The sequence below is a fragment of the Stegastes partitus genome, unplaced genomic scaffold (assembly GCF_000690725.1).
Source record: "Stegastes partitus isolate 25-593 unplaced genomic scaffold, Stegastes_partitus-1.0.2 Scaffold239, whole genome shotgun sequence".
Taxonomy (NCBI): Eukaryota; Metazoa; Chordata; class Actinopteri; family Pomacentridae; genus Stegastes; species Stegastes partitus.
In genome coordinates this window covers 118,906-140,140 of record NW_007577970.1, presented here as the reverse complement: position 1 = coordinate 140,140, position 21,235 = coordinate 118,906, and the positions used below count along the sequence as shown (strand labels likewise).

Sequence of the window (21,235 nt, the reverse complement as noted above, 5' to 3'; positions counted from 1 at the left end):
TGTTTTTTTTTATTTTAAACTTTCCTGTCCATTTTGTCCAAAATATGAAATACTTTAAATATTCAGGCGCTGTTACGGAGAAACAAACAAAAAAAATTACGTTTTTGAAACTTACATTGAGGTAGAAATTATATTTTCAGAATCTGTACACTAATAAAATTTGTGCTGATAATGTTGAGTATTTTAAGTGTGATCATGCATTAAAGGCATGAATCAAATGCTATTTTTCACTCAAACATAAACAGGATAATATCTAGTATGTAATCACTTGTCTGAAAACATGGAAACAGTAAGTTACCCATGTAACTTGATGATTTATTATTTAACAAAACTGTGTCAAGTTAAAATTGATGATTATTATTTTAATCTGTGTTTTTTTTTTAAAAATTCATTTAAATCAATTTAATTCATCTGAATGATTTAACAATTCAGTCAGCAAATGCCAGAAGGGGCTGGATGGTGCCAAGAGCCAAATATGGCATCTTTAAATGGCTTGTTTTGTCTGATCAGTGAACCAAAACGCAAACGTTTGGCGGATTAACTGATCAGCAAATTTATCAGCACTATTTTTGTCAACTACACATATAAAAGGAGACAAGTCACTTTATCTTTTCTCCCTTATTTTATATGCTCCAATTTGTATGAGGGAGGCGTTCCAGAAAAACCATAAGGATATCTACCTTTACTTCCTAAAACCAACACAGCTTATTATTTTTCATTAATCAACTTTAGCACGCCAATAAATCTAAGAACAATTAGCCCCTGAGCTGGACTTGATCTAACCGGTTTGCCTTGTCCACAAGTTGACACCGTTACAGCCTGGTGGTTGTACAATTTACATCTGATCTTATCTGTGACTAGCAAAGTCTAATAAGTTGTATTTTTGTAAGTATAATAATGCTGTCCATCAGCCAAACCGAGAAGTCTCCCCTGACTGTTCTACGATGTGGAAGAAGAAACTGTTCCAACTGCTGCAGTCTTTCTACAAACCTGATTGCTCACTAGTGCTGACTTCTACAGGACCCTGCTTCACAGACCACCCTGCCTACCACCTTCTCCCCTTCCCTCATCACTGGGTGTTTGCATGTGTGCTTAAACTATGTGTCCATATGTGCTCAGTTCTTTGTGTAAACTGAGTTTAGAAGATATGGTTTGTGGGTAGGCCTTTAAATTTCCAGCCCACCCTGTCTTCAGTGGCTGAGCTCTCGTATCTACACTTGAGGACGAGGCCTGTGTTGAAGCTACGCTGGTGGGATGTGTTTAGATTTCAGGGTTTGGAGCTCGACGGGCCGCGCCGGGTCACATGTGCTCAATGTCGATGCGTCTGATGTCAGATTATCTTCACATTTTTTGGTCCGTTTCATGTGTTGAAGGTCTGTCGGAGTGTAGTCGAGATTGTGTGTGTCCTCGAACAGACAATGTGTGCTGCTGTGGATGTATCCGAGCTGCTTTGGACGGTTCAGTCAGCCCAGTGGGAATCTGAAGAAACTGGGAGGGATTAGTGGGTGTGTGGGATTTGGATGAGTGAGTGGTTGGGTTTCTGAATATGTACAGTATGGATGGCTGAGGGCGGGTATGAGGCGGGCGGGTAGGTATACATTTCTTTGGTTCTTCGCATGTGTGTGTGCATGAAGTGAATGTAAAGCATGTGGTTTTGGGAAAAGTTGGGTGGGTGGGTGGGTGGGTAGCATTCCCTAAACACAGTTTCCGAAGCAATGCTGGATGGAATGGTAACAAAAAAATCCAAATAAAATATAAACCTGACAAAATCATAACTGCTTCCCCAACGAACTGAAACAACTGAAACTTCCTGACATACACCGACAACAACCAACAACAACGACATGATGGGAGTCCCATGCTTTAGGTGGGTGGGAGCACGTAACATGACACAGCAACACATCACATAGGGTGGGGGGGGAGGTGCACACAGAATGAGGACATGCAACTGGACATTTTTATAATAAACATACAGAAATAGAATCAGAATAACAGCCGTAACAACCTCCAGACAATCTCTACCGTTTAATCTAAACCATGCTCTGTCTGAAAAACCCTTTGCTACATTTCTAACTTCAGCAATAATTAAAGTGATTATTTTAGCTGAATCTCTGCAATGACTGGCTTTATACTGAGAAACAGTATAAAAATTCTGTCTTCAGATGGTGGTGTAAGCTTTTAAACAACCAGCGGTCTGATCAGGGGTCTGCAGCTCACAGGACAAATGCACCGGAACAATGAAATCATGATGAAATCAGTGGACACAACACAAAGATAAAACACTGACCATGTCTGATTTAGGACATAAGACTGAGGTGGGTGGGTGAACACCTGACCAAACCACTGGTCATTTAAAAATAAAGCCAGTTTTAAAGGAAAAATACTTTATAACACATTTAAGTAACATTTCATCTCCCCTAAAAAAAAACTGCTAGACAGTGGCTCAGTTGGAAATGGAGGAACATTGCTTTTTTTTTTTGGTTCACTAATTCTACACAAAATAACCCATACTGACAAAGTGAAAACACACAATCACTGAAGTCTGACTGAAGTCTCTTATTTACAGTAGTATTTAAACTTTTTACGGTGGCATTCCAGGCTGGGTTATTGTATAAAGAACCCCAGTGTACTCACAAAATGTGGATTTTATACGATCAAAAAGTATGCACCAATTGAACAGGTCTGAATGGTTGACAAAGCCACCGTACATTCAGAGGTTAGACCGATATGCTGGACTGAAATTGGCTTAATATTGTGAAAAAACTCTAAAATAAAGCAGGCAAGGGTGTAATTTAGAATATTATAAGTACGCTGCTATATTTAACGTATCAGACTGATTACATGTTGCTCCTACAGATGTTCATTCACTTCTTTACAAAGTAATTATTAGAATCTACAGGAAAAAAGTAGTTCTTGTATAAGCCTTTTAAACATAACTTTATTAATGGACTAGTTTGAGATATTTCTGCAAAACGTGCTTCTACAATTTCTTGAAGATTGACTCGGCTGTGGGGGAAAGAAGCCCTCTAATAGGCGACACAATGAGGAGCAAGATAATTACAGATGGCAAACTGAAAAAAACATGAACTGTTCTTTTTGTTGTGTTTGGCCTTATGGAGGTGTGGTAGGATCATAATTCAGCCTGAGCAGTTATCTCAGTGTAAAAAATAGCGACGGGGACACAGTGAGCCAGGCTGTCCAAAAATCTAAAAACAAAAGGACAAAATCTACCAACCAGCACATTTAAACTCAATATCATAGTTATTTCTCCCTATTTAGTTATTCTTACTCTTTTAATATCAAATTAAAATTACATTAATTTCACTTATTGCTAGTGGCATGTTTCTAAGAAGGCATTTGTAGTGATCATCAATGGTCTAAATATACTTGAAGGGATTTTTTAGCTTGACAAACTAAAATAAATTAAGAAACGGTCTATTAAAGACAGTGAAAGGTGGCCAAGTGCAGACATTACCTGGTCAACACTCACTAACATCATATCGGTCTAACCCCACTAGATTCTCGTTTTGTCCTCTGACATGTAACGGCCGACTCACTAACAGCAGAACAAAACACCCTAAACATCCTAGAATCATTCATTTTCATCAGCTGTAAACTCCAACATTTTCACGGACAGACAAACCGACCTTCTCCTCGGCCTCTCGCTTTGCTCTCTCCTCCTCCCTCCACCTCCTCTCCTCCTCCTGCTTTGCTCGCTCTTCTGCCTCCCGCTTACGAATCTCCTCCAGCTGCTGCTTACGCCGTCGCTCCTCGTCCTGCAACTGATCATACACACCCACACACACACACACACAAAACATGGCGAAAGGCACACATGCAAACAAGGACATAATTAGCACATCATCATTTCTTTGTCATTTATACATAAACAATCTGAGAACATTCCTATTGGCTGTGTTTTACTGTTTGGATACTAATGTGCATTAACATGTTGTGTATATCGTGAGGTAGTTTGGATTTGTCTCACAGGACTGCTCCTGAGGGGAGGAGCAGAGTGCACTGCAAACACACAGCACAGGCAGACACACACTGCTGAACATGCAGACACCAACATGCAACAACAACAACAGCAACCTGAACGGTGCAGAGCAAAAACAACGAGAGTCCCTCTTTTGGCTACTTAAGGTGTACTTGATTTTGTTTCACAATATGCGTACAAAACATTAAAAGTCCCACTGAGCAGGAGAAGGCGAATAAATCAAGCGTACCTGAAGTAACTGTAAGCAACAAACTAACCAACACACACCGAGTGGAGTATGGTGACAAACAAAACAAACAGAGCCACTCTCTGGGCTGGATGCTGCTTAAAGGGTCAGTTCAACCAAATTACAAAAAAACACATCCGGTCCGGAGCTCTTGTGGTATTTGTCCAAGAAGAAACTGTATGTTGTGTTTCTATGTTAACTTGTTGGTGGCATCACACATATGTATGTGTGTTGTGTACATTATTTTGTGTAGTTTTACTTTTTTATTATTTATTTTATTTCTTATATATATTCATTCAATCTAATTATGTACTTATTATACCAAGTGCTATTTTAGACATTTTTTCTTTATATATGTTTTAAACATGTTACAAAACAAACATATCATTTATGTTTTATTTTATTTGTATTTATTTGTCTATATTTAATTTATACCTTTTTGACTAGTATTTATTTTACTTCACTATTTTTACTTTCACTTTTCGGACAACAAGCACATTTCTTTCTTTGTTATTCATTCTGCTGTATTATGTAGTAAAGACAGACATCTCAGACATGGATATCTATAACTTGGTTAGATCAAACCAACTCTCTGACAGATAACACAAGAAATAACAAAGAAAATATGCATTTTTGTGATTCGGTTGAACAGACCCTTTAAAGAAAGGACATAAAGAAGCTCAGCTGGTCACAGACAAATGGATGGATGGACGGATGGATGGATTTATGGACAACAATACATCATGAAGCAGCCCTGCGCAGGGGGCTTGCAGGACTGTCATGCATTGGTCTCGACCTGAAGGCCCCCTGTGATGCATTCAGCCATGCAGGCGCCACCTCGATATGCACTCAAAACACCACTGCTGACAAGAATCACACCAACCTGAGCTCTGCTACTCTATAAGCGTGGATAGGTTTGCTTTTCTTTGGCTTTTATGACACACCGGCATTTATATCTTGGTAAGCAGCAGCTTCCCTCGCGCAGTTGTTTTGAGTGGACAAAGAGATGGACAGCTTCCCCAGCCAAACAACATCAAGCATCCCAGGACGGCCTCTCCATGACCGGCTGCTCTGTAGCTAATCATGGCCCGGTCCCGTCTATAACCCCGGCCCCCAATGAAACAACAACAGTAGTCCAGATGGGTGGGGAGAGACAGATAGGAAACACGGGCAGGTGGGCAGCCCAGACAGAAAACAGCAAGTGATGTAAGGGCAGGGACAGGATACTCGTCATTAACAGGAAGAACATACCAAGTCTAGAACAGAGATAGCTGGGACAGCAGTCTGCTGCTGAAGAAGAAGAAGAAGAGAATAGAGAGTGAGAGAGGGAGATAGGGAGGGAGGTAGGGAGAGGAAATACCCAAATACTGAAAAGGAAGCCGAGAAGGAGATCAAACTAATTTAGCAAAAAGAAGGGGGAAGAGGGAGAAACTGAGAAGTAAAACAGAAATAAGAGCGGGAGAGGGGGAGGACATACAGCAAGTGAAAACATTGCCGAAGTTTGTTTTTATACACTGTGCTGATTAGCGGCTCCTTCACCCACCAAAATTACTAAACTACAACTTTAACGGAGCTCACCATTTTATTTTTTTTATCTACAAAAGCTAAATGTTAGATTCGTACTGATTGTTAATAGCAGAAACCCCAAATATTTCCCTTTGTACGACTCATTATAAACCACCTGTGTTTTTTCAACACTCTGGCTGCACCGTTTTTGTTTAATTTACTCTTACTGATGTTTCTACATTTTGTTTTCCAAGTATGTAAGTATAGTATTTTTGTCTAGGGGTCAACCGCTAAAGTTTTTTCAGGGCTGGAACTGATAGAGACTATTGGAAATAGATTACCTGTATCTGCCATACATTCGTGCTGAAAAGGAAAATCCTTCAGAATAACACAAACTTAAATACAGAACTTAGTTGAAATACTTTTGTTTATAATTAAAGATAACTTTTTAATGGGTTAATGGTTTTAATAGTCATGGTTTACCAGCAAAATAGTGTTGTGGGCCAGACATTACTCAAGACCACAGAGTGACTACAGGTTGAAAAAGGCAGCTGTATCAGAGACAATATTTAAGTTAGTTTATTTTATTGGGGATTAGTTAAACATATTAGCAATACCGATAATAATGCTGAATACGGATCCAATAATCGGCCTGGCTGATAATGATCTTTATTTTATTCTATCTGAAGATTTAACCAATACATTTAGTCAACCGAGGCCACTGTGGTGCCCGGGATCCAAGCCAGTTGCCCTCAGTTTTGCCCGTAGTAAAGAATGTAAAATCCTCTGTGAATAGGCTATGAACTGTTTACTTTACACTGTATTAAATCTCCACTTTCAGCCAGAAAGAGTTTAAGACATCAGAATATAATCCAAGTTAAGATCAGGTTAAAAGAGCTTGATTACAGCAAAAAAAAACAACAAAAAAAAACAATACCAAACCAACCACATATGTAAACCAGCCACATCCTCACTGATTCGTCACCTTCCAGACATGCAGCCACTATCATGCTCACCACACACAGCTGAATCCACCAGCAACCCTCAACACACGCTGCCACATCCACTCACAGCCTGCCAGATCTCACCACAGACTGTCACACAGAGACATTCAGATCTGCTGCGCTAGAAATGAGAAGTATTTCAACCACTTTTAGGAGCAGCCAAGAATTCACCTGAAACATTTAGGACATTTGGCAGCCATGTTAGCGCTACATCAGGGCTTAGATAATCATAAAGGCTGCCCTCATGATATAAGACGCTGCGTCTCTGCTGTTTACAGTTAATAGATGAACCTGTTTGCTGTAAATGATGAACTTGTATCACTAAGCACACATCACTAAGCATCAACACGACATTTGATCCATCTGAGCACACGCCGCTTTAGTCAAACTAAAAAGTCGGTCCATTTGATGTGAAAGCAGCTTTAACAGCACCGTTGCCTGCCTTCCTGCCCAACCCTCCCGTCCGCCCCTCCAGCCAATCAGATTTAAGCAGCTCAGCATGGCAAAGCGATGACAGAAGCATGTTGCAGATGCACATTGCAGGACATTCATAGTGGGAGCGCTGCCACAGAGGAATCCATTTCCTCTTCTAGCATTTGAAAAGCTGTTCTGTTTTTCCCCCCATCAGCCTGATTTCCTGCGACTCGCCCGTCCTCGTGTACGAAGCTACACATTTGTTTCTGAACTGTGAGCTGATGGGTGATAGCGCTTGAAAAACAGAAGTCAGAAAGTTTTATTTCTGCAAAAGCAGCATTTACACACGATACAATTTCCTCTCTCCATTTTGTTTTGCATCTTCTCTCTTTCCTTCAGATGATCAATTCTTCCCTTCCCACTATTTTCTTTTATTTCCCTCTATTATCCTGTCTATTATCCTTCCCCCACCACCACTACCCGTCTCACCCTGGCTCTCTTCTCCGCCTCCAGCCTCTGCATGATCATCATAGTGTCCACGTCTTCATCGTCCTCCTCCTCCTCGTCTTCGTCGCTATGCTTGGATTCTTGCAGTCGTTTCTGGAACTGCCACTCCAGCATCAGCTTCCTGAGGCGGTCGCTTTCCTCTGCCGTTCGCTCCGGCTTCGCCTGGGAAATAAAGCATGTTCAGGGCTGCACTTGGAATCAAAGCCAATAAACAGTGTAAACTGGAGGTCTCTGTAGCACCACAAGCTGTGACACATTGTTTGAATTGTACATTCAGTTGAATATTAATCAAAGTGATGCGGTGCAAAATGAGTTTAAATTCTGTGGTTATGCCAACATAAGAGATGTCATATATTTAAACAGTAGTGGCATAGCATTTAGCAATTCAAAATATATTTCTTAATGTTTTGAAATGCAAATAAAAATCATCACCTGACTACATCATTGCTGTGCAGCCTGTCAGGTCAGATATGTCATTTTATGTATATATGTGACAATGTAAAGTAGAATATATCTTTTACTCTGTAGTCTTTTGGGCTCATATATTAACAAGCTTAAATGCATTACTGTAATTAAGAAAAATCAAATGATGACTAAATAATCAGTAAATTAGTTTTAATTAAAAATGACTAAATAATAATTGTGAACATTGACAAGTGCAGCTAAAAGCATATTTTCTCTGAGGACAGTAAATATGAACTGATGTGCACTTGAGAAGAAACAAAACTAGACACAGGAGTGCCCATTCTACTTGAGTAACACAAACAAAAATTTAATTTAAAAAAAAAGATGTAAATTACACCTACCTGCAGCTCCTGGATCTCTTTGTCCAGCAGATCCACAATGTGAAGCTGCTGCTGCTTCTCGGCCTTCTCACGGGCATCTCTCTTCCAGGGGTCTGGAGACAGACTGTCACTGGACGTTAGCTCCTCTTTACTGATGGTGATGTACTGCAGGTCTCGCCTCTCAATGGTCCGTGGCTGCTGCTGCGGAAGCAGCTCCCTGATGACTGTGTCCATGCCTACAATAATATTGCATTTATTAGTGGAAGACATCTGGATTGATTATTTGAAGAGTTTAAAACAGATTATTTTTGACATGAAACATTAAATATAAGAAATGTTTCTGCTTGAATGCGTTACCGGCAGGGTTGGAGGCACTGGCGGGGGGAGGTACAGCTGACCGCGGCAGGCTGGCCAGCTTCTCCGGTCTGGATGGGGGAGGCTGGGGCTGTGGGGGGAGGTAGGGCTGGGGAGGGGCCACAGAGGCCATAGGGGGCTGGTGGTGAGGAGGAGGCATGGATCCTCCGTTGTTGTGAGGTTGGACGGGCATTACGGGGTTGGCCCGGATCTGACCCAACTTCCTCTCCTGCTCCCTCCTCTTCCTCTCCCTGGAATATCAAAATCATCCTCATCAATATTACACACATAATCAGCTATATCATATTAACTGAGTGTTAGTCAACTTTAAACAGAAACCACATGGATAACAAGCTGACTGCACTGTAAAACAGTTATGCCCCATAAAGTTAAACCATTCTGACTTTTACCTCAGCAGCCTAAAGATAGAAGCATTTCCAATTCTATATGGCTCAAAGATGCTGACAGTGCAAGTAGAAAAAAAGGAATGCACTAAGCTGTGACTTCTCTTGTTCTGATGTTAGATGCCATGTATGATGTATGATTTTTTTTTCACTTGAAAAAAATAGTCCAGCCAAAAATGTAAAAATATAGTTTTTTAAGTATTTATGTGGTGTCCTGTTTAATCTGCAGCCCTTCATTTAGGACACCATGTTTGGGAAAAGTTTTTATTCTGTATAATGTGAGACAAGCAGGCCAAATATGCTTCCTTTTGTGTATGGTCAACCTGCAAAGGCTTATTCTGAGCAACGACAAGCACTGAGGATGTAACTTTGCAAATTTCAGTGTGTGTGGACAACCTTTAGGCAAAATGTAATGTGCTGGATATTAAGGACAGACATTTCTATTTGTGCATTTCCTCTTTAGCTGTCTTTCTTTATCTGTTGAATGATTTATTTTTTAAACATTATTTGTTTTAATAAATGTAATACAACATTGTAAAATCAAAACACAAAGGAAATCCCACCTCTCCTCCTCTAGCCGAGCCTTCTCCTTCTCATACCAGCGCTGCTGCTCCTCTCGCTTCTTGCGGTCAGCAGCCTGCTGTGCTGTTACAGGGGTGACAGCGGAGGGAGGTGGTGGGAGCGGCAGGTCGGGCTGGGGGTCGTAGGGGTCGTAGGCGTCGGGGTAAGGGGCCGGAGGTGGGGGCGGAGGAGGGGGCAGGTCAGAGCGGGATGGAGTCTGTGCTGAATGTGGCGGCACAGCGTGAGGGGTGTTGGGCGTCTTCCATCGGCCCGGGCCAGTCTTCTGGTTCTGGGTCTTGTTGGAAGAAGAGGACGAGGCTGAGAAGTTGAGGTGCTCCTGGCTGGATGTGGAAGACTCCAGTGAAGAAGACACCTGTGGCTGTGGGGCCCAGTGGTCTGGTCCTACTACAGCAGACATACAGAAACAGCCAGTGGTCACCCAGATACAAATACAGACGCTGTGAAAGATCAGTAAACTCTACAACCTCGTTCCTCAGGGACCTCAGCACTAAAGACGTAATTCGGTTACACTATTTCCTACACAAACTTTAAGAACAAGTCTAAATGTGATCTTCTTTCCTGTTATAAGCTGTTTGTAGATTACTTGAAGGGTAGTTTGTGATCTCAGAGATGTCTGCTCTCTGTCCAAAAAGATAAAATGTTTTCCTGGCAGCCCAACCAAACTTTAAATCCAGTATTTCAACAGACTTTATTGGCCTGATCATGCATTCCTATGAAGAAGAGTCTGAGGCAATGTTGGATGTAAACAATGTCTTTACTCTGGTCAGACATTTTATCATTGATGTTTATATACTATTTACATATTCAGCTCCCAGATGAAGGGAGACAGCTGTTAGAGGGCAAAACTATATATTTTACAGAGATACGGGGGATGGGGGTGATTTTGTTTCAGCTGGCAAATGCAGTTCAGCACTCAAGGTTTCCTTTTATTAATTTATTTAGAGTGGCTTCTTAAAAATACTAAGAGGGAGGTAAAGGCTGAGTCTGACTTGCTTTCACCTAATGAATCATGAAAATGCAACAGACAGTGGAAAGGATTTCTGGTGTGTTCTGATTTTGCAGATTAAGGGCAAATGTCAATTTTTTTTTTTCTCTGACATTCTGATTTTAATATTGTGATTTAAATATATTATACAATCATGAACAAAGCCATTACATTTAATTACATTTTAGAGGAACATTTGAGTGCTGACGAGCTGTTGTATAATCTGGTGGATAATATTGCATCAGGTGCTGCAAACCACCCTCTTCCTTCTCTCAGGTTTTCTTTGTCTTACCTCCTGGTGGACCTCTCTGATAGTCAAGGTCTCTGTGTTGGTAGTCCAGGTCCCGGTGTTGGTAGTCCTGCTGGTAGTGCGGCTGCATGCGCTCATCCGGCCTCAGAACTCCTGGTGGCGGGTACAACTCCTCCTGGGAGTGGTTAATCCGCTGTAAAGAGATAAAAATATTACATTAGATGAGAAAAAGGAGACAAATTATTCAAGGAAATAAGAGGCAAATGGCAGGAGAGCAGAGCAGGAGGAGAGAGGAAAAAAGTCTAAAATAAGAAGGAACAAGCTAAGAAGAGCACTTGGTGAGAAAAGGATGGAGAGGCAGAGGACTGTCTCTTCACAATAGTTCAGATATGTCACTAAAGTAGTGGCTTCTGTATGGCGGCCATCCCTAATTAACTAACAAGGAGTGGAAGTTAGTAATAAGACCCTCCAACAAGCATTGATGCTGACCTACTGGCACTGTGTTTCTCATAGAAAATGTACATTTTATGTGACTACCTCTACATTTACTCATAAACTACTCCAAGTAAGATAGATATTCAATTACACAGATGTCAACAACTTAAAATGTACACTGTATTTATTATTAAACATACTATAGTGTAGTGTAGAAAACAGTAGATTTGACTTTACAGTGTTGTTTACATGAAAAATCAATGCAAAGAAACTTCGGATTTAGTATATTTCTCCTTATATCTCTGCCGTAGAGTGAGAAGTTTGTCAGAAAGCTTGCTGCTGTATTTGTACCTCACATTTTAAAAACGGCTTTTCATTCAGCTCAGTGTGACTACAAACAGAACAGAAGTAGGGAGGGTCGGGTCTAGAAAGGTGAAGAGCTTCATGCTGCTCTCTTACCTGCATGCTGTTGTTGTGGATGTTATCAACCACAGGGAGGCGTTCTCTGTCCTCCATGCCCTGCCACTGCTGTGAGGGCCCCTGTCCTGGAACCACTACCCGATCCTGGCTCTTGGACGCTGGGATGGTGAAGTACTCCCTGGGGTAGGTTTGGGTGGGGATGGGGTAGGCCTCTGGACGGGGAGGAGAGGGCTCATCCTGTGGAACAAAAAACCAAAAAATGTTAAAAGAAAATATCTGAGACATCCTTGCGGTGCTAAACAGACAAGCTCCATATGGAAAATGAAAACTTATTTCTCATCTCTGTTCTAGATACTGAGTGTCCTCGAGTGTTGGTGTCACTCTCCAGTCATCTATTCTGCTGAAACATTCCACACAAAGACGCCACCAGCTTCAGTCTAACAGCTACTCACGTCTGCACACAGGTTCCCAGTGGAGACGGAGGTGATCTTAGTGCCAGGTCCTCCAGGATACACCGACTTGCTTGCAGGACTCTGGCCTTGATCTGATGCAAGGGAAGAAGAGGCAGATGTTTTAATATATTTAAAAGCTTTTATACTCAAATAAAACAATATCCTGCCATGAAGCGGTTTTTTTTTTTTAAACCACATTTTAAATGCTTTTTCCAGACATTCAGTACAGTCGCACTGTGTTTGCGTATCAGGGTGGAGTGGCTGAAGAATAACATCAGGGCAGCTTTATTTTTTTCCTGTTTTCATTACTGCCTATGCTGCCAAGCCTTGTTTGCCACAGATGCCTGAGAGGATACATTTTATCACATCTAATCAAGCCTGTTTAATTTTCATAAGGATTTTCTTGATTGATTGTCTACATTAGGTGGGAATGTTATGAGAAGAAAAAGAACATGCTTCTCCTCTGCTACAGGGCACATGATAACAGACAACAAACTGGGTGGACTTACTGTCAGGATGCCAATGAATTAAAAACTCAATATCTGTTTATTCCAACTACACACCAAGACAATTTATTGATGTTTACTTCAAAATGAAGACAAACAGTACAGAGCAGACACGCTCACACCCCCAGTTCAAAAAATAAACTAAATGGAGCTGCGTGGCCAGTAATTATATTTGAGTTCTGTACCAGTGTGCTGATTGGACCCATTAAATGCAACTCAACAGCTCTAATATTAGAGCTGCAAAGGAAGAAAAAAGGTAATTAATCATTAACTGCTTTGATAAGAATTTGATTAATTTTCGGGAAAAATGATCCAAATCGGCCTTCTTAATTGTCAATATTTTGTGGTTTCTTTCCTTCTCTGACTGGAAAATAGAATATTTTGGGGGTTGTGATAAAACAAGACATTTGAACACCTCATCTTGGGCGTTTGGAAACCCTGATGAGTATTTTAAAGACCAAACAACTCAGCGATTAATCGAGAAAACAATTAACAGATTAATCGACAATGGAAACAATCATTAGCTGCAGCCCTATCTAACATGCAGAACTGTCATTTTCCAAATCACTGGGTTGGAGAATTCTGTCCGTACAGAACTAAACTGATCATATGAATACTTTAAAAATACATAAATAAAAATACCCGGTCTTCTATTTGCTGTTTGAATTAAATAAGTATATAAATATTATTAGATACAGCAGAGAAAAGAACTTTAATAAAATCCTGGTGAGCAGATATGCTTACTGGCTACGTTGGGGCTGGAGCGGTGGTCGGCTCGGTTCTTCAGGAGTCGGTCTTCGCCGCTCATCTTCTTTGGTTCGGGGTAAGAGTCCCAGCCAGCCTGCGGGCTCTCAGGAGAGCCGTTCTGCACCGAGCTGTTGTACAACTCGAAGCCTTCGCTCTTTGGTCGCATTTTCCCGTTTTTCTCACGGCCTCGGTCTGATGCTGAACATAAATTTCAGAGTAAAAGAGAAAAGAAGGAGCTGTTTAGAAAGAAAGTGATCCTCTTTGTGGCTGAAGATTGTCTATGTTTGGCAATACTTTTATGGTTTTCCCAGTAGCTGACATTAAATAATGCTGCTGTTTGTCTGATCACTACATCTGTTTGGTTATAAATGAGCTGACCTCTTTGAAAGAGAGTTCACCAGATTGTTTCTGAGTTCAGTCCTGCCTGGGAAACTACACTCACGTTCAACTTGTCTAGCATATTTATACTAAGGAACGTCCTTCACTGTCTGTTGGTTAAGTTTCTCTGTCAGCACTGCAAAACACTGTGGTTGAGGGAATTTGGGAGAAACACCCCTTTATCGTCATTCTGGACCGCAGACTGGCCCGGGCCAGAAGACTTCCTTAATGAATCAGGGGTCACATTCCTGCAGACAAAGACCAGCACACAGCCAGACAACCCTGTAAACTCTATGCCATGTATGTGTGTGCAGCTTTTCATGCACAGACACACAGACACATGGCCGGCTCTGGCCACAAGCACTCATTATATCCTTCAGTCTGCAAGCTGGATTTTTACTGTGCTACACAGAAGACAACAAGGACACACTGTCTGGACAAGTCTGCTTCTCTTCCATCATCCACAACGCCAAATTACTGGCATTAGCTAATAGTAGAACCAACAATAGTCCATTCATTACTACTTCTGAATGGTGAAAATCTGCAGGTTTTAAGAGCCAAATTTACGTCTGTGTGAACTTTGTAAATGGCTTGTATTGTTCTCGATTGTTTATGTGTCCTGTAGTAGAGGTTCCTTTGTTGTTAAAACTGCCAATTATTTAATCAGTTCATTGTTTGTGTTTATTCTATGGCGTACCGTCTTTTAACCTACTGTTGACTGTTTTTCTTTGGGACTGTTGCGAGCTGGGGGGAACGATATTTCATTTTTTTGTGTATGCACATACACAGATAAATGATAAATAAACAAATCTTGAATGTTGAATAGCATAAAATAAAGAAGATGTGTACAGAAGTAACTTTGATCACGAATGTATTTGAACTGACTGAACAGAGAAATTCAGCTGATTCTCACACCGGAAAAGCTGTAACCAGTGAATGATTGACATGTTTGCATGAAAAATCAACTAAATTATTAGTCACTAATCAAAGCTGTTGCTGATTAAGTTTCTGTTTATTCTGCTCAAGAAATAACGTTCTTCAAAATCACGAGGAAGAACAGACATCAGTGAAAACAAATGCTGACTTTTTGTTGTGTTTCTAAATTAAATCCATCCAATTTGAAGGTGTGAATCTCAGGTCATTACATAATAATAGAAGAGAATAAAATAGAATATCTTCAATTGGTCCCACAAGGGGAAATTTGCAAAGTCACAGCAGCAAAGTGACAGTAAGAAAATCAAGAAAACACAACTATAAATAAAAAAGGTGAGATGTATACACTATATATACAATATAAATGAGAAAAACAGAAGAACAAAAGGATACTAAGAACACTAATTTAAGAACATTTGTATTTAAAAAAGAAAAACACAGACAAACCCAACACTCCAACAAAAACAAAAAAAAAAGAAATAAAATAAATACAGTTACTGATAAAAAAAAATAAATAAAAAATTGCCCGAACAACAGCAGCTAATTTACAATCCCATTTAGGCCGTTTGGGTGTGCTCACCTCTTGGCATCATGGGGCTCGGCTGGTTGAGGAGGGTTGCCAGTCCGTGGTAGATGGCTCCCTGCTTGGCAACTTCCAGAGTCACGACTGAGCCCGTCCTCGTCATCAACTCTGCCGCCCTGAACAGAGAGAGAGCGAGAGAGGGAGGAGAGAGAGAGAGAGAGAGCGAGCATGAAAATTAAACTCGCAACTTTCCTGGATCTGACACACTTAAACTATTCTCTGATGTGATACACATTAATATTTTAATCTCCTGTTCAACTGCAACAAGCTTTACCAAGCTCTGTCTTCCCCGTGATCAGAATGAATTTATCTGAAGGTCCTCGCTTCACTGTGATCCTTCCAGTACAATAACACTGTGTTGAAATACCACAGCCCGTCTTATTGATCCAATTTAAGGTAAGCTGACGGGTAGTTCAGTGTCAGGAATCTTATTCTAAATGTCAGGTTCTGAAGAGGAGGTCATTGGCCGATATATGAGAAAAATCTAACTAAATATTAGGCAGCATCATACACATAAACATTAAACATAAAGTCATCATCTATATGAATGTGAGAGCAATTTGAAGAAAATCTCCAGGCTTGACATTTGTCTTCACGGCAGAAGATAATCATTTATTTGAAATACAACACTTTATCACTTTTATTATCACATTTATTACTTTAAAGTTCATGCAACAGATTGCTGGGTGCTGCATTAACTAGTATTCTCATGGTTTAATTGCTTCCCTGAAAATGTAGAAAATAGTATAACATGGCCACCACAGTTTCCCTGAGCCCAGTGTGACGTTAACAAAACCAAAATGTAATAAATACAAATAACATAAAGCAGAGAAAAGCAGTAAAACTGTGCTATAGCTTCTTCTGCCAGGCTCCTCTGTGCCCTGTTGAACTAAAAACATTGCCATCTGCCTTAAACATTATACAAGAGTTTTGTTTACATATGAACTTTTTTATCTCCCAGTTGCTGCTCAGGTTGTATAATGTGCACTTTACTCTGTCAATACCACAGTCATATAAATAAAACCACGTTCTCTGGTTTGTATAGTTATGAATAAGCCTCTGTTGTCCAACCCACAAATGTATAGCTACATATATATAATCATATGCTGTACTGTTCAATGGAAGCATGCAGTTCTGTGTAGTCACTCTATGTTGTTTGCTGCATATTGTTCTTTACACTACATGTTGTTTACATCTGATACTATGGTCCTGAAGACACATCACTTCATCCTTTTGTTTACTATATAAATGGCCAAGATGACATTAAAGACAATTGGTCACTTTTCAGGCAAAATAATACAAAGTGAATTAATAGATTTGATAATGTAATTAATTTTCTGTCACCATCTAAGTAACTACTGTTAGTCATAAAAGGAAAACACAAGTAAAGTTTCAGTCTACTGGCACACAAAGAGGCAGCAACACAAACTGCAAGACCTTTATTATGAACCAGAGGAGGCAGGGATTATATTTGTCATTGCCAGAGACTCACTTCACTCTAATTTGATTACAACCCTGCTGTGTCACACAAACACACACTCAGTAGGCATGTTATTTTCTGTGACAGTCACACGTGCCTGTGTGCAGAGGGCTTTAACCAAATCCTATAAACAGTCGAAGGGCAGATCACACAAGGTAATGAGCTGTGTGTATGATTAGATGTAACTATGTGAGTCTAACATCAGCTCCTTCATACTGAGTAAGAACAGGCTCTAAATCCACATTTGGAAAAGCCACAGGATTTAGCTTTTTCACACACATCTCGCAGCGCTGAAGGCAACAAATCATTCTGAATCTTAACATGTTGGCAGAGACCTACAGGAGTAGGAGGGGATGCCATCATTACTGAGAAGTTCAAAAATTCACAGAAAAAAAGTGAGTTATCACGAATGGCCTGATATAATAAACCTAGCCCACCTGCTAACTGCATGCTAAAGCAATTAAACTAATCATTTGTAAATCCAGTTTGGCTTTAGGCTGACACACAGTAAGCAATAACACTGAACATCAAGCCTGTTCATGCTGAGCGAGAGGAATAACTGGATTAATCCGTGCGGGGCGTTAGCCACCGAGCGCTCTGCTGCTGTTTCCAAAACACACACACACCCTTTTTCTGCTAGAACTGCGTGTCCCAGACATGCTGGAAATTCTGTCGTTTCACGAGGACAAATAGGATGCAACTACCTCAATGCAAAAACCTCAAGATGTCTTCAACTTCCAAAATGTGGTTATCTGATCATGCCTACATAACAATTTGCTTTTCAAATGTTTTCAACTCTCAGAATAGACTGAAAGTGAAATTCATCATAAACCCTAAATAGAGCATAAAAACGTCAATACTGCGTGGTAGGTGGTCACATGTATAAAAAGAAACACTATGTGCACCCACATTTCCTCCTGCTGTTTCTTCACTAGATGTCATTACAGTAAAATTAGAATTTACACATGTCAGTGGGGAATTTCCCTTTTCTAATTTGCATTTTTTTTCAACAACTCAATACAAAAAGTGCAAAACAGTAAGTACATGCCAAAATTAATGAAAAACAAGAATGGGAACACTGTTTCTACCTCTCTTGTGATAGGCCGACCAAACTGCGCCCGTCAACACTCAACAACTGGTCACCTGCTGCCAAACGTCCGTCCTGTGCAAACACAAACGCACATATCACACAATGAATCGCTGTTAATGTTTTCTCTCATCATAGTGTGTTATGGTTGCAGTTTTAGTATTTATACGAACCATGTCAGCTGCTCCACCTTTGACAACAGACTTGATGTAAATGCCCAGCTTCTCCTGACCAGCACCCTGCAGAGAAAGAAAGGGAAAGAAAAAAGACACAGAGAAATTAACTTTAATGCAAATGAATCAATAAATGTTGCTTATAATTACTAATCAAAATTAGAGTTTTCAATTAAGTTCATTTTATTAACTATATTTATCACAGCAAGCTGTGCACAAATCTCAAAATAACATACAGGACAAAATAAAAATAAGTAATTGTATGAAAAGCTAAGAAGCGCTTGTTATCAAAAATGCGCAAAATCAATTCTCAAGTTTTAAGGGCTCCCTTTCACCACATATAATGGTGTGAGGAAAGCACAACATGTATGTGCCATGCAGCAAAGTCTGTAAGCTGACAGGAGCTTAAGATTTTAAACTCACGCCAGACTCAAACAAAGGAAGCTGATGTAAAAGCAGATACCGTTTCTACAAGGAGCCTGCAAAGTGGCTCCGGAGCCACTTCAAATGTCTGGACTGACTGCTTAAATAAAGATCCAACCACAGTCTCATCATGAGTTACTCTTTTATAATCACACCTGCTGACAAAACACAAGTATGACATAATTTGTCATAACAATAACACATTATGTCATAATTACGTGGATGAAAGAAAACACGTGTTTTCAAGATTTTGGTGATATCTCATTACAATATATCCACCAAAAAAAACTAAAACAAATATCTTTCAAACTCTTTCTTTCCTTACTTGGCAGTGTCAACACCACACTATGGAATACTTCAGACTACATGGTTGTGATATACAATACTGTGCCAAAGTGTTAGGCACAGAAAGGAATTACTTGTGTGCAGTTTTTCAATGTATTTCTGGATGTCAGTATCTTCTGTTTCTTAATGTAAGACTGACTCTATAACCAGAGCTGCAGGATAGTTCTTGAGGACTCTAGCACTATGGGATGAATGTAGGACACGTTCTTGAGGATGTTTTCTAACAAATAAGAATGTAAAAATTTGGCTAAAAACGTTGCACTGCATTTGTTCCCAGAAATTCTCTCTGGTCCTTCACACTTCATCTCCTTGGTTGTATAGATTGTGATTAACAGAAAATCATGTCTGATACGCCTCTTAGTCAAGCAAAGCCAAGATAGTTAAAGCACCTAATCTGATGGAGTAACCATCTAAAAAAAACAAAAAACATATGTCACGTTGCCCGATCCTGACAAGTTCATACTGGTTGAAAGAGAAACACTGACTAAAGGTCTGGACCTGGAGGGAGTCCAGCACCATTACAACTTTAAACTTCATGTGTTTATATGTACAAGAGTGTTGATACTGGACAGAAACAGGTTGGATTACAAAACTGCCCTTTCCTGAACACAAGGCCTCTTTTAACTGATGTCACAAGTTAACCAACATGTCAAACTGAAGCACTTCAGGACCTCTATAGAGCATTCAAAAGTGTTTTCATGTTGTTTTATTGCAAAAATTCTACTTTCTTTGCTCTATTCTTGCAATATTTACTACTGAAACAATCAAATCTCTCCACAGAAATGTGTAGACATTTATTGGATGTCAAATATTTTCTTGAAACTAAATCCTTTCTTGACTCAGTAGCAACAAAGAACAGAAACACAGATTTAAAAAAAGGAGAGGACAAACGCAGCAGTGTCAGTGTCAATACACAACCACAACCCAGAGCTCCTATGTGTGGACTGTATGTGTGGTTTCCTGTGAAGTGGGGAGGAGGTTTACAGTGCAGCTAAGAGCTGGCAGGGTATCAGACATATTGCATAATTTCTTTACCATCTTAATACATCTTCAGAGTCTGTGCAACCGTGGACCAGAAACCAGAAAAATATTTCAAAACTCTTTGTAGAAACACTCCTGTGCTGAATGTGAAATGAGTTTTCCATTTCCAAAACTTCAGGATTCTCTTATGCAAAGATAACTTGAGATATTTACTTTTTTGCAGACCACACAGAGTAAACAAAATACTTCCAACAATGTGGACAGAAGCCCGAGGACACCTCTTGATTGCTACTAGATTTTATTCTGCTTTTGATGTAGATTTAAGGACATACAGTTTAAAGCAAAGACAGAAAACATCACCGGTGCACAGAATCACAGCATGTCTATAAAGTCGCCCATAAAACTGTGGAGTGGATTAAAAAGACTCCTAATTGCTGCCATTCGTTAGACCTGGCAACGTGGCAAAGATTGTGTCTGTGTGAAGCCACATCTTGTAAATAGACTCAGGGGTTATGCTCAGGTTAATAGCTCTCCCCGTTTGCAGGTCATATTTATTAACTGTTTCATCAGCTGCGGTGAAGAAGATAAACACTTGGAGCAGAGTTGAACTTCAATGTGCAGACACAAGTAGCTCAACACTTGAATAAACTCCAGTCACATAAAAGAACACTGTGGATCATAAAGTAACCGTGTGCGACTTTGATACTGCTACATCTAAAAAAAGAATAAAAAGATCTACACATCACCATTCAAGTAACCATCAACCAGCAGACAACCAGTGTTTGTGCTTCATGCAAAGGCAGACTATGTGCACAGGACAGCATTATGAATCCCTACTAATCTTACTGACGGGTTCGATCCAGAAGCTTTTATTTAAACAGCGCTGCCCCTTATTTTTGGCAGTGGATGGTTTTTTGTGCAGCAGCTCGTGGAGCAGGTGTGAGAAACAAGGTGATCGCTCCTCTCTTCCCCGTTTCTAAGGTCAGAAATGTCGAGTTAGAAGCCAGTTTTAGAACCACTGAACTCTTTTTGTTCACTCAAGGACACAGACTCAAAGTCCCATTCTCTGCTGGAGGATGCACAGCAACTAGAGCAGCAGTAGCTACGAGGAGTGGCCCCGACTCAACTGGGGAGAGGAGAGGAGGGTGTCTACAGCCGGCTCTCTGGATCGTCCAGCTGGTAAAAACTATCTAACCGACTAACTTCCACTAGTTTTTACTCTGGAAGTTGTGTTTGTACGCTTGCATGTCCTTCACTCAGTCACATTTTGTATCA

At 40.2% G+C, this 21,235-nt stretch overlaps 1 protein-coding gene across 5 annotated transcripts in view; it reads right to left on the bottom strand.

Annotated features, from left to right (window-relative positions):
- Positions 1-21,235, bottom strand: part of afdna (afadin, adherens junction formation factor a) — a 109,314-nt gene that overhangs the window by 7,877 nt on the left and 80,202 nt on the right. For 4 of the 5 annotated variants that reach the window (XM_008281605.1, XM_008281609.1, XM_008281608.1 and 1 more), the window contains exons 23-34: positions 18,212-18,277; positions 18,040-18,113; positions 15,469-15,587; positions 13,575-13,775; positions 12,325-12,416; positions 11,912-12,109; positions 11,060-11,210; positions 9,764-10,166; positions 8,800-9,047; positions 8,464-8,678; positions 7,640-7,819; positions 3,648-3,782 (exon numbers count right to left, since the gene is read on the bottom strand). In XM_008281605.1, coding sequence (XP_008279827.1) covers positions 3,648-3,782; positions 7,640-7,819; positions 8,464-8,678; positions 8,800-9,047; positions 9,764-10,166; positions 11,060-11,210; positions 11,912-12,109; positions 12,325-12,416; positions 13,575-13,775; positions 15,469-15,587; positions 18,040-18,113; positions 18,212-18,277 — 2,082 coding nt within the window. The remainder of the gene's footprint in view (positions 1-3,647; positions 3,783-7,639; positions 7,820-8,463; positions 8,679-8,799; positions 9,048-9,763; positions 10,167-11,059; positions 11,211-11,911; positions 12,110-12,324; positions 12,417-13,574; positions 13,776-15,468; positions 15,588-18,039; positions 18,114-18,211; positions 18,278-21,235) is intronic. The other variant, XM_008281607.1, reaches the window with a different exon arrangement.